A 14,457-nucleotide genomic window follows, 5' to 3' on the forward strand; every position below is an offset into this window, starting at 1 on the left:
AAACTATGCCAAATCCTTATAAGATTCTGTGGATGGAGTTAGTACTGGCTAGCTTGTACCAGCAGAGAGTTATAAATGGACAGTAATGAAGTCAAGTCAAGTAATGATATTTTCAAAGCTTTTAAAACCATGATGTCATAGGAGAGAAATGTGTCTGCATGGATAATGGTGCCCTTGCATTTAATGATTCTGCAAAGAAAGAGGCCTGGAGATGCTATTATGAAAGACTGCTGAATGTGGAGAATGAATGGGAGGAGTCTGCCAAAGGTTGGCCCAATTGAGGGACCAGCTACCCAAATCAACAATACCCTGGTAGATAAAGCAATTAAGGATATGAAGACAAGGAAAACACCTGGCCCATCAGGAATCACCGTTGAGATGTTTAAAACATCAGGCAGTGTTATGGCCTTGTCGCCTGCATCATAAATCAGGTACTTCATGAAGGAGTCATACCCAATGATTGGTGTAGCAGTACCATAGTCAACTGCTACAAAGGTAAAGATGATGATTTAGATAGAAATAACTACAGGGTTATCAAATGATTGGACCAGGTGATGAAAGTTACAAAGAAGGTCATAGCCCAACTAATTAGGGAGAGAGTTAGCCTTGATGAGATGCAGTTTGGTTTTGTGTCAGGCAGAAGCACCACTAATGCTATATTTCTGGTAAGGAAACTGCAGGGGAAATACCTAGCCAAAGATAAACCTCAGTACTTGGCTTTTGTTGACTTAGAGAAAGCCTTTGACAGGGTCCCCTAATCCCTTATCTGGTGGTCAATGCGGAAACTGGGAATAGACGAGTGGTTGGTAAGAGCTGTATAAGCCCTGTACAGGGATGCTGCCAGTAGAGTGAGTGTTGACAACAAGTATAGTGAGGAATTCCAGGCTTCTGTGCCGGTGGCACATGACCTGCTGTGCTTGAGGAGACCTATTGAGTCAAGTACATCAGCATCAAAATAAATATCAAATGGAAATTGTAGTTGTGATACCTGTGCCGGTGCCACGTAAAAAGCACCATCTGAACGTGGCCAATGCCAGCCCGCCTTGACTGGCTTCTGTGCCGGTGGCATGCAAAAAGCATCAACCGATCGTGGTCGCTGCCAGCCCCCCCACTCCCTGGCACGTAAAAAGCACCCACTACACTCACGGAGTGGTTGGCGTTAGGAAGGGTATCCAGCTGTAGAAACATTGCCAGATCAGACTGGAGCCTGGTGCAGCCCCCTGGCTTTCCAGACCCTGGGCGAACCGTCCAACCTGTGCTAGCATGGAAAACGGAAGTTAAACGATGATGATGATGATATGCTCAATTAATAATACCAGTTACCTACCATCTCCTTGGAGATTACAATAGCATTTTTCTTCTCATTTGTCACAAGAATGTGGTTTGCTTTCATGAACATGTCTATATCACAGACTGTATCCACATTCAAAGGACTCCACCGATGCATGACAATTCCACTGAAATAAAGAACCAATTAATTAAATTGAATGGAATTATATCAATGATAACAGACAGTTCGAGAGTAAAAATACTGAAAGAAAGAAAGAGAAAAAGACCTACCAAATAGTCACATCATCACCTGCTTTACAACTGTCAACCAAATCATTCTCCAAGACAACCCACATGGAACGAGGAATTGTACCTAGCAGGAGGTGCTGCACCTGTTCTTGAACCTTGATTTCTTGGTAGTCTTTGCATTTGAGAGGAACAGTTCCTACAACAATAACAAGAGATATACTACTAGGCGCAGAAGTGGCTGTGTGGTAAGTAGCTTGCTAACCAACCACATGGTTCCGGGTTCAGTCCCACTGCGTGGCATCTTGGGCAAGTGTCTTCTGCTATAGCCTCGGGCCGATCAATGCCTTGTGAGTGGATTTAGTAGATGGAAACTGAAAGAAGCCTGTCGTATATATGTATGTGTGTGTGTTTGTGTGTCTGTGTTTGTCTCCCTAGCATTGCTTGACAACCGATGCTGGTGTGTTTACGTCCCCGTCACTTAGCGGTTCGGCAAAAGAGACCGATAGAATAAGTACTGGGCTTACAAAGAATAAGTCCCGGGGTCGATTTGCTCGGCTAAAGGTGGTACTCCAGCATGGCCACAGTCAACTGACTGAAACAAGTAAAAGAGTACTAAACTACAACATCGTCACCATCATCATTCAACGTCGTTTCCATGCTGAGATGGGTTGAATGGTTTGACAGGAGCTGCTGAATCCGAAGACTGTGCCAAGCTCTGTAGTCTGCTTGAAAATGGTTTTTATAGATGGATGCCCTTCCTAATGCCAACCACTATACAGAGTCTACTCTAGTGTTTCAACGATAAACGTCGCCCTATTCATGGGCCCGGTTTCCCGGTTTTTGTGGCGTATGCCAGTCCATTACAACGTTACTCAAGAAACAGGAAGAGTGAGAGAAAGTTGTGGCGAAAGAGTACAGCAGAGATCGCCCCCCCCCCCCCCTGCTGGAGCTTTAGGTGTTTTCGCTCAATAAACACTCACAACGCCCGGTCTGGGAATCGAAACCGTGATCCTACGACTGCGAGTCCGCTGCCCTAACCACTGGGCCATTGCACCTCCACATATATATATATATATATATATATATATATATATATATATATATATATCATCATTTTAATGTATACTATTCCATACTTGCAAAAGTTCACTGGGGCAGATTTTCTACACTAGGATGCCTTTCCTGTCACCAATCCTTGCCTGTTTCCAAGCAAGGTAATATTTCACCAAGACCAGACATGTTCACACAGAATATTGGAAATGAATGACTGCTTGTATGACAGGGACAATCATTTACAACCATCACTCAATGTCATTACAAGGAGAGACAAACACATATTGTCACACAACTGGCCCTCATTTTAGTGGCACATAAAAGCACCCATTACACTCTTGAAGTGGTTGGCATTAGGAAGGGCATCCAGTTGTAGAAACCATGCCAAATCAGACTGGAGTCTGGTGCAGCCCTCAGCTTACTAACCCTGGTCAACCCGTCCAACCCATGCCATTGTGGACAATGGACATTAACCCTTTAGCATTTAAACCGGCCATATCCGGCCAAAAGTATTCTACCTGTTTTATGTCCAGACTGGCCAGATCTGGTCTCTCACACCAACCCTACAATATCGTTTTAAAAATTAACAGCTACCTCATCAAAATCTCATAGCCACAAGATAATGCCTGATTAGTTCAAAGCAATGTGGATAAAAAAGGATTAATTTTGGCAGAATAATGCAAACACTAAAGGGTTAAATGATGATGAAGATATATATGATGGACCTCTTTCAATTTTTGCTGACCAAATCCACTCACCCGAGCTCCAATGTCTGCTTTGACATAGTTTTTGTGACTAGACACCCACCCTAATGCCAAATGCTGGGTATGTACTGGGTGCTTTTTTCATGGCACCAGTACTAGTTAGGCCACCATGGAGTCTGCACAACTAAGATCTCCTGCAACTTTGTGGGGATACAGAGGGAGACAGCTCTAGTAGATGAGATGAGATGTAAAAGCATGAGAGAAGGTGCCTAGAAAAGAACAATTAAAATGAGTTAGAGAAGTAACTCAGAGTGGCCAGTGTTGCAGAATCATCATCATCATCATTTAACGTCCGTTTTCCATGCTAGCATGGGTTGGACGGTTCGACCGGGGTCTGGTAAGCCATGGAGGCTGCACCAGGCTCCAGTCTGATTTGGCAGTGTTTCTACAGCTGGATGCCCTTCTTAACGCCAACCACTCCGTGTGTGTAGTGGGTATTTTTTTACGTGCCACCGGCACAGGAGCCAGCGCAGGCTGGCAAACGGCAATGATCGGTTGGTGCTTTTACATGTCACCGACACGGACGTCAGTCAGGCGACGCTAGTAACTGCTACGCTCGAACGGTGCTTTTACGTGTCACCAGCACTGGTGTCTTAACTACAATTACCATTCGAACTAAATACAGAAGTAAGTATATCAAATGATCAGAATGTATCTATAATGATAACACGATGTTATTTAGGAGGAGTACAAAGTTCAGATAAGTATATCAAATACCAAATCATCACTAGTTCTTAAAACACACAAATACAAATTAAGGTCTTACCTTTGTCACTCAAAGAGACCAATTTCATTGAGTTGCAGGAGTCATTCTGACATTTCAGAGCTTTAAAATTATAATAATGTTCAATATTTGCCTACAACATGAAGGAAGGATGAGAAGATCAAAATATGCCTACATTGAAAGCATAGTGTTATTTAGAAGTCCTAATGAAACCCTTCCACTAAGATCTCAAGAGACCTCTTTACCAAACAGTCATCATACATATGCATTACACATCTGTATCAATAGTAATTTCTCTCTCTCTTATATCCTGTTCTCTCAGATCGTTTAAACTCTGTCACACATACACACTAATATTATACATCCAGTAGAACAAGGCGGTGAGCTGGCAGAAGAGTTAGCACACCGGGCGAAGTGCTTAGCGGTATTTCGTCTGCCACTATGTTCTGAGTTCAAATTCCGCCGAGGTCGGCTTTGCCTTTCATCCTTTTGGGGGTCGATCAAATAAGTATCAGTTACGCACTGGGGTCGATATAATCGACTTAATCCGTTTATCTGTCCTTGTTTGTCCTCTCTGTGTTTAGCCCCTTGTGGGTAGTAAAGAAATAGGTATTTCGTCTGCCGCTATGTTCTGAGTTCAAATTCCGCCCAGGTCAACTTTGCCTTTCATCTTTTCGGGGTCAATCAAATAAGTATCAGTTGTGCACTGGGGTCGATATAATCGACTTAATCTGTTTGTCCCCTCTGTGTTTAGCCCTTTGTGGGCAGTAAAGAAATATATACATCCAGTAGAACATGCTTGCTTCATTTCTCTCCCACCTTGCACGTCCTCTGCATTCAATGCATATATTTTACTACCAGACATGACACAAACATCATACAATTATTGTTCACTCAGAAGTATCCCTTTGTTTAACAGAGGTAACAGCACCCTGATTCTCCACCTCACCCTGTTCATTATCCTGGCTATTATTCTTTGAGAACACCCTACTCCCTAACTAATTAGGTCACCCAAGTAACAGAAGCTGATATCAAGAACTTCTATGGATGCTTCCAAGTATTGAAAAAGAATATATTTTACTGCTACAAACTACTCTTGGACATCTGCCACATAAAAAATCTTTATTCACTGTCAGCCTGCCTGTGACACCAACTCAGCTCTTGTACACCCATAAAATTATTAACCATCTTACAACTCCATCTAACCCCGTCGACATGTTTACAAAGTCAGAAAACAGCACAGCTCCTATGACTTTCGGAAACATTTTTCACGCTAAGAGTTGTTGAAGCATGGAACAGTCTGCTGGCATCAGTTGTTAGTTGTCAGAGCACTGCATCCTTCAAAACTTCCTTGCTTCCTGAGATTCGCCAACACTACACCTGATTTTCTCCCCTCCATACACACGCAAGCATGTATCTGACTCATACACTGTTCGCTTTCCACACATTTGTACATTACTGCATATGCCTTATACGCACTTTTGACAATAATTTCATATTAATTTTTTTCTTTCACATAGAATACACCACATAAAGTTACTATTTACTCCAGATAAAACTAATGACAATGATATCACCTCAAGGAAACAACAATATAACATATTAAAAGTGATACAGGAAGAGGGGGGTGTACTCACTGACTTGAGGGAAGGAGATAGGGACAGTCATCACATCATTGTTCGACCGTGGTCGAGACAATGGAATTTACTATGTTGTTGGGGCAAGTGAAATCGGAATGGAAATTGAACCAATCCTATGACTGGCACCCGACAGTTGCCAGGGTCGCTGGACTGACTCCTGTGCAGGTGGCAAGTAAAGAAACACCGTTTCGACCCTGTGCTTGAGGAGATCCATTGAGTCAAGTACACCAACGTCAAAAATCAATGGAAACTGCATTTGTGATCCCTGTGCTGGTGGCACATAAAAAGCATCATCCTAACGTGGCTGATGCCAGCGCCGCCGAGACTGGCTTCCATGCCGGTGGCACGTAAAAAGCACCAATCCGATTGTGGCCGTTGCCAGCCTCGCCTGGCACGTAAAAAGCACCCACTACACTCATGGAGTGGTTGGCGTTAGGAAGGGCATCCAGCTGTAGAAACACTGCTAGATCAGACTGGAGCCTGGTGCAGCCTTCTGGCTTCCCAGATCCCCGGTCAAACCATCCAACCCATGCTAGCATGGAGAACGGATGTTAAACGATAATGATGATGACACCAGACCTCACGGTCCATCATAGCATTACGGAGGGCCTGTTGCTGGATGCCTGTATCCCTGGAGATTACATCAGGGTAGGAGAGTGTGTGCCCTCTGGTATCGAGAGCAGATGGCTTCCAGAGGAGAAGAGTAGAAATTACCTCGTTTTCAGCTCTACAACAATGTCCAGCAAACTGGACTCTTCTACCTTTCACAAGAGATGATACAGGTGGTAATTTCCCATATATTTGTACTTTGGTTGGATGACGCTTCCACGAGATACAGGAAGAGGAGGATGCACTCACTGACTTGAGGGATGGAGATAGGGACAGTAGGAGGAGATAGGTCTCACTGTCCTAGCAAAGAAGAGGAAGATGAGGATGAAAATATGCACTGACCTGGTAAGTGAAGATCTGTTTACACTTGGTACACATGAATTCTCGCTCAAATTCTAAAACTTTTATAGCAGCACTCTGGATAACCGTAACTTAGAAAAAAAGAGAATAGAGAGAGAATGATATAAACAGAAAGACACATCACAGATATGCTTACAAAATCAAAAAAACAACACAGCAACTCAGAATTGCTAAAGCATGGAATACACTACCTGCATTACCTATTTCTTTACTACCCACAAGGGGCTAAACATAGAGGGGACAAACAAGGACAGACATAGGTATTAAGTCGATTACATCGACCCCAATGCGTAACTGGTACTTATTTAATCAACCGCGAAAGGATGAAAGGCAAAGACGACCTCGGTGAAATTTGAACTCAGAACGTAACGGCAGATGAAATACCTATTTCTTTATTACCCACAAGGGGCTAAACATAGAGGGGACAAACAAGGACAGACATATGTATTAAGTCGATTACTTCGACCCCAGTGCGTAACTGGTACTTATTTAATCAACCGTGAAAGGATGAAAGGCAAAGTTGACCTCGGCGGAATTTGAACTCAGAACGTAGTGGCAGACGAAATACTGCTAAGCATTTCGCCCAATATGCTAACGATTCTGCCAGCTCGCTGTTAGCTGTCAGAACATTGTAGCTTTCAAAATCCTGAAATTCGCCAACAGTACATCTGATGTCCCCATTTTTTTTCTTTTAAGACTTATTCACTGTTCACTTCCTGTGCAGAGGTGAAGAGGTAGCAGATGAATAGGGATGAAGTGGTGAGGACTAATCTTAGGATGTTAGGGCTCATGGAGGAAATGACAATGAACCAAGATGTCTGGAGCTATGGGGTTCCAGAAAAGACCCGCTCATGTCAGCGTAACTGAGCGCTAGAAGTGTTGTGTCCCACTCACACAAAATTAAATTAAATACCCTACCCTTAGAATCCAAACTACATCTCTCCCAAAATATATCTTGTCTCTTCCTCACATTTCTTCTTCATACAATATAGTTTTCTCCCACTCCCCATCCATGACCTGCTCACTGTATCCCTGCTTTCTCCGTCCCCTCTTTATACCCAGGTCCTCACCAGTCACTGCAATCCCCATGCCCACTCCCTACTTGCACCTCTTGGGCAATACCTGTCAACATATATGTTCCCATACCTTGAAGGTATGCCCTGGTAATTACTACAATTTATCTCTCTCTTCCTTATTCTACCATCCTATCTATGCTCTGAACCCCATTCCTTCTGAGTATCCCTGGCACTTCACCATCATCTCTCTCTTGCACTTTTGCTGTGCCCCACTCTCTCTCTCTCTCCCTTGCTCTTCACTCTGGCTGGGTAACTATGTATCTCCTATACAGCAGCAATGATGATAATATCTAACTCAAATATTCTACTGTTTTATGTTCAAACTGGTCAGATCCAGCCTCTCACACCTAGCCTACAATATCTTTCTAAAAATTAATCACATCACTGAAATCTAAAAGCAATGGAAATATATGATTAATACAAAATAATGTTAGTAATGTGAATGCTAAAGGGTTAAGGAAGAAACTGTAGCAACCCTCATTGTGGTGGTCACCACCTCAGGTGAATATTACCTATGGTAATCTTATCTTGGTTTATTTAACCCTTTCGTTACTGTATTTATTTTGAGATGCTCTGTGTTTCTTCCAATTATTTTAAATATAAGAAAGAATTTAGTAAAATAACATCGTTATCATTGAGCTAGTGTTAGGAACATAAATTGTGACTAAGATTTGGTGGAAATTTTGAATTCAGAACTTATGAAAACAAGACATTTATACTAAAGAGCCAGAGCTGGTTTCAGTCGGGTTGGTAACGAAAGGGTTAAGGAATACTGACCTGTTACAGACAGAAAGGTTCCAACATCAGCATTTCTGGGAAGACATGTTCTGGTCAGTTCTGGACAGACGGGAAGTCTTGCAAGACGAGCATGGATGTTTTTCTTCATAGCCTGTAATATGTAAAGATTAACGAAGTAATATACATAACGACCAAATATAATATACAGCCTCTTCATCATTTATCTTTTAATTCTTTTAATCATTAGACTATGGGGCACAACCCTGAAGTATTTTTACTTGACATATATATACATATATATACTTACATATACATACATATATACATACATACATATACTTACATATACATACATACATATACTTACATATACATATATATATGCACACACACACACACACACACACACACACATATATATATATACATATCATCATCATCATCGTTTAACGTCCGTTCTCCATGCTAGCATGGGTTGGACGGTTAGGGTTAGGGTTAAATAACAGTGACAAATGAAAAATACACTGCCGGTAGTTGTTGTTGACAAACAATGGCAGTAATTTTATTCAGCTGAATACACATCATTGATTGGTTGAAATTACTGAAATATGACAACTTTAACATGAAATAACTTCATAAATATAAGTTTTTCTCAAAAATGCTAAAAGTAAAAGATGTTTTATATGACATATTCTACCAGCGTCCCAAGTTTGAAAGTGTTTAGTTACGAAAAATTATTTTTTAAATCTGTCGGTCAAAACGTAAAGATCCCGACATGCTTTCATCTTACAAATTTCATTCGCAAGGCATTGGTCAGCCTAAGGCAATAAATAAAAGTCACTTTATATTTCTCTTTAAGAACATTAATAAATTATAAGAGATAAGAGATTTGTAGGTAAAGATATCAAAATAAGAAAACACAATAATAAGAAATTATAGGGAATAGTATCATTATACTTTAGTGTCATTATACTTTAGAAATTGCAGGCATACACTGGGATGGTCATGGCTGGAATACCTCTAATCACAGGTCTGTTTGAAACAACAACAATAACACTGTAAATGTGGCTACCACCACTAATTAACTTACCATCTGTTTATGAGCAGAGTGAGTTGAGAGCAGAGTTTCTTGGGCATTAATTAAGGCCTCGTCAAACACCTGTAACAGCTGAACTGGTTTATAAAGGAGGACCTCACAGATAGCGATGTCTGTTTCAAATAATGTCAAAGTGCTGTAAAGAAAGAGATCTGTTTATATATATATATAAATATTTTCATCATCATCATCATTTAACGTCCGCTTTCCATGCTGGCATGGGTTGGACGAATGACTGAGGGCTGGCGAACCAGATGGCTGCACCAGGCTCCAATCTTGATCTGGCAGAGTTTCTACAGCTGGATGCCCTTCCTAACGCCAACCACTCCGAGAGTGTAGTGGGTGCTTTTATGTGCCACCAGCACGGGGCCAGTCAGGCAGTACTGGAAACGACCTTGCTCGAATCTTTTACACATGCCACCGGCACAGGTGCCAGTAAGGTGACTTTGGTAACGATCATGCTTGAATGGTGCCCTTTTATGTGCCACCGGCATGGAGGCCAGATAGCTGCTCTGGCAACGATCACACTCAGATGGTGCTCTTAATATCCTAATATATATAATTTAAATAGAGAATATAAATATAGTGTGGAGAAGTTATCCTCAAATGGAGATATTCTTCATTTCTATATATTCTTACATCTATCTATCCAACGATAGAATACTTAGCATATATAATCCTTACTCATGCTTGGCAATTCTAGAAACAGCTATAAGATTCTTTATCATTTTTATCATAACTACTCTGCACTCTGGTTTATATTCTCTATTTAAATCAAATGTTTTTTTGGGTGATGCCAAATGTTTTGCTTTACCAGCATCGCCTTACTGGCACTCGAGCCCCGTGCTAGTAGGGTATTAAGAGCACCATCCGAGCATGATCATTGCCAGAGTGGCTATTTGGCCTCCGTGCCAGTGGCACATAAAAGACACCATTTGAGCGTGATCATTACCAGCATTGCCTTACTGAAACCTGTGCCGGTGGCATGTGTAAAAAGATTTGAGCGAAGTCATTGCCAGTACCGCCTGACTGGCCCTGTACCGGAGGGATGTAAAAGCACCCACTACACTCTCGGAGTGGTTGGCGTTAGGAAGGGCATCCAGCTGTAGAAACTCTGCCAGATCAAGATTGGAGCCTGGTGCAGCCAACTGGTTCGCCAGTCCTCAGTCATTCGTCCAACCCATGCTAGCATGGAAAGTGGACGTTAAACGATGATGATGATGATTTTATATATATATATGCATGTGTATGTGTGTGTGAATAAGAAAATGAACAAAATGGAAATGATTGACATACAGACGTTATTTATTTAAAGACATTCAAATTCCTGCAGAGAAATTCATGCCAACAGTTGTTTCCACACCCAATCAATTCAATTACAGATGCTTGCATCTCTTAAGGGACTTTAGTTCCTTGACTAAATAATATATATATATATATATATATATATATATATATATATATATATATATAGTGACGTATATTTCCCATTTAAATATGGCTAACCCTTAAGGGTAGATGCTACTGTAGTTTGTAGCCCCAGGAGGAGGTGTCCTCCTGGGGTTACAAACTACAGTAGCATCCACCCTTAAGGGTTAGCCATATTTAAATGGCAAATATACGTCACAATGTGTTGTAGCTACTGTTTATAACTCGCTCTGAGATTTATTATTGCTTATATATATATATATATAAAGTTAATCCAAACAAGAAAGCACAAAAAAACACAACAACGCGAGGACGTGGAACAAATATAGTATTATTGGACACTCATGAAGGAAGGGAAGAAGGAGGGTTTAACGTTTCGAGCGGAGCTCTTCGTCAGAAACATAGGAGAAGGAAAGATCCAGAGAAGGGAAGACAGAGGAAAAAAAAATCGCCAACGGTACACACACACACACCTATATATATATATAAAAGAGACAGGTAGAATAAGTAATGGACTTAAATTTCAAGGTGCTGCTTCAGGATAACAGCAGTTCAATGATTGAAACAAGTAAAAGATATAACTTACTCTATCACAACAGAAAAATGCTGAGTCTCATCTTCTGCATATAATATAGACAGCAAGTCGTCTTTATGGTTTTCCACGGCATAGCGAGACAGCGTCTCTGAAAGTTTAGACAAAGTATAACAAGTCAATATTTCTGTAGTTCTTCCATGAAATATAATTGAAATGGTTAAACATTGAGAGAGGCTTTGCCTACAGAGTTTTTCCCCCTGTCAAATGTTAAATGCATTAAGTTGCGTCTAAGTGTTGAATTCAAGTTTTGCTGCATTTATTTTGCCTTTCACTTCTCTAACGTCAATAAAATACATCTATCTTTACTTCGCATGCTTTTCCGGCGAGCTGGCAGAAACGTTAGCACGCCGGGCGAAATGCCTAGCGGTATTTCGTCTGCGTTACGTTGTGAGTTCAAATTCCGCCGAGGTCGACTTTGCCTTTCATCCTTTCGGGGTCGATAAATTAAGTACCAGTTACGCACTGGGGTCGATGTAATCGACTTAATACCTATGTCTGTCCTTGTTTGTCCCCTCTGTGTTTAGCCCCTTGTGGGTAATAAAGAAATAGGTATTAGCACTGTCATGGTATTAGCTGTCAGAAGTGAAAGTAGAAAAATCTGACGTTAACCTTCGTTTACCTTTTCGTTACCAACTCGGCTGAAACAGGCTCTGGTTCTGAGTACAAATGTCTTGTTTTCATAAGTTTGGAATTAAAATCTTCCACCAAACCTCAGCTAAAATTTATGTTTCTAACACTAGCTTAATGATAACTAAGTTATTTTACTAAATTCTTTGTTATATTTAAAGTAATTGAAAGAAACACAGAGCATCTCAAAATGAATACAGTAACGAAAGGGGTCCCGTGGTAGTGCCATATTTTCTTCACAACTTCAATCACTGTTTTTTCATCTTTGCATAATGGCAATCAACGGAGAACCAATCCTTACAAACTGATTACGATTCCGATGTTCCATACTACTGTTTACAAATTAAATTCCAACCGTTGCAAAAAAAACACAAAAAAACTGTGTGGTAAGTAGCTTGCTAACCAACCACATGGTTCCGGGTTCAGTCCCACTGCGTGGCATCTTGGGCAAGTGTCTTCTGCTATAGCCCCGGACCGACCAATGCCTTGTGAGTGGATTTGGTAGACGGAAACTGAAAGAAGCCTGTTGTATATATGTATATATATATATATATATGTATGTGTGTGTATGTGTTTGTGTGTCTGTGTTTGTCTCCCTAGCATTGCTTGACAACCGATGCTGGTGTGTTTATGTCCCCGTCACTTAGCGGTTCGGCAAAATAGACCGGTAGAATAAGTACTGGGCTTACAAAGAATAAGTCCCGGGGTCGAGTTGCTCGACTAAAGGCGGTGCTCCAGCATGGCCGCAGTCAAATGACTGAGACAAGTAAAAGAGTAAAGAGTAACAAACTATTACATGTGTGTTGGTCATCTGTGTGTGTATGTGTGTGGTAGGATATGTGTGCATGTGCTAGTGTTTGTGTTGACATGGCTGTGAGGGGTCAACAGAAAGTCAGCAGCAGTCGTGAAAGGTGTGAATGAGTGGGTGGGTGTGGCTGTTTGCATGTGTGCATAGACTGAATGGAGAAGTGTGTGTGTACGTGCATATGGATGCGTGTCTCTCACTCTGTATCACTTTCCCTCTCTCTAGATATGTGTGTGCCTGTGGGTATGTATATCTCTGTTCTGTGCATGTGAGTATGTTTAAGGGCGTGTGTGTGGATGTGTGTGAGTGTGCACGTGGATTTGTTTATGTATGTGTGTGTGTGATGGGGTGTCTCTGTATGTACGAGAATGTGTGTGTGCGGCGAAAGTAAAGAATACGTATACCCGGCGCTTAGGGTTAAGAGTTAGGGCTTTTGTTACGCCGAAAACGGGTGGTGAACGTATTCTTTACCTCCGCGCAAATTAACAATAAAAATTAAAAACACAAATTAACCCTAATCACCGGGTGTACATATTCTTTACTTTCGCCTATTCCCACCCTACCAAATAAATGGCCTTGTGCAAATAAGCCATTTATTTTGCAGATAATATTTTTTTCAGGCGTAACTTCGGTATACGTACCGGAAGTACCGGATACATTTCAAGAAAGTGTTTTTTTTATATATATGGGTCGCTAGGATTAACGTTTGTTAGGGTTAAGGGTGGGAGAAAAGGGTTTCTGTTATCTTCAGAAGTGTAAACAAAGACAGGTGTGTACCTATACCGAAGGTTCCCGATGTAAATTTTCCGAGGCCTCTCCCCCACCCACCTTTCGCGAGTGTGCATTTTTTTTTTGTCATATTCGTTTAGAGCAAGTTGTTTTACACATATAACACTATTTTTTTTTTTGTTTTGGTGCCCGGGTCAGCCCTTCAGACGCTTTCGGAAATTCCCGATGTGAATTTTCCGAGGCCTCTGCCCCACTCCCCTTTCGCGTGCGCGCATTTTATTTTTCATATTATATATAATGAAATTATTGTTTTCAGTGCTCGTTTAGAGGAAGTTGTTTTACGCCTATTACACAATTTTTTGTTGTTGTTTTTTTGACCGGGTTTAACGCTTTAGTTTAACCCACCTTTTTTCAGACAGTATGAATGTTACCACATCATTTCCAATAAATTTTATAAAGAAATTATAAATCACCTTTCAACTGTGTCCGGTCAAACTGAGCCACTTCCTCAGCCATCCTGCCACAACGTGTTGATGTTTTAATTTACGCGCCACACTCGTCAGGTCTTTTTTAATTATGTCACATTTTCGAACACCAGAAAACCAACCCGGATAAAAATCCAATATCATTTCTTACCGAACAAAAAAAAAAAAAAACACAACCTATTTATTATTGTTGTTGGTATTTAACTAAAA

The 14,457-nt window shown here is 41.1% G+C and overlaps 1 protein-coding gene across 1 annotated transcript in view; it reads right to left on the minus strand.

Moving 5' to 3' along the window:
- The window catches only part of LOC115223712 (DNA helicase MCM9-like), a 34,249-nt gene extending 19,865 nt beyond the window's left edge, over window positions 1-14,384 (minus strand). The window contains exons 1-8 of the mRNA XM_029794388.2: window positions 14,236-14,384; window positions 11,593-11,689; window positions 9,573-9,714; window positions 8,522-8,633; window positions 6,651-6,739; window positions 4,102-4,192; window positions 1,561-1,714; window positions 1,328-1,457 (exon numbers count right to left, since the gene is read on the minus strand). Of these exons, the coding sequence (XP_029650248.1) occupies window positions 1,328-1,457; window positions 1,561-1,714; window positions 4,102-4,192; window positions 6,651-6,739; window positions 8,522-8,633; window positions 9,573-9,714; window positions 11,593-11,689; window positions 14,236-14,278 (858 nt within the window). The 5' untranslated portion in view covers window positions 14,279-14,384. The remainder of the gene's footprint in view (window positions 1-1,327; window positions 1,458-1,560; window positions 1,715-4,101; window positions 4,193-6,650; window positions 6,740-8,521; window positions 8,634-9,572; window positions 9,715-11,592; window positions 11,690-14,235) is intronic.
- Between the last annotated feature and the right edge of the window lie 73 nt (window positions 14,385-14,457).

The sequence above is a fragment of the Octopus sinensis genome, linkage group LG23 (genome assembly GCF_006345805.1).
Source record: "Octopus sinensis linkage group LG23, ASM634580v1, whole genome shotgun sequence".
NCBI classification, from domain to species: domain Eukaryota; kingdom Metazoa; phylum Mollusca; class Cephalopoda; order Octopoda; family Octopodidae; genus Octopus; species Octopus sinensis.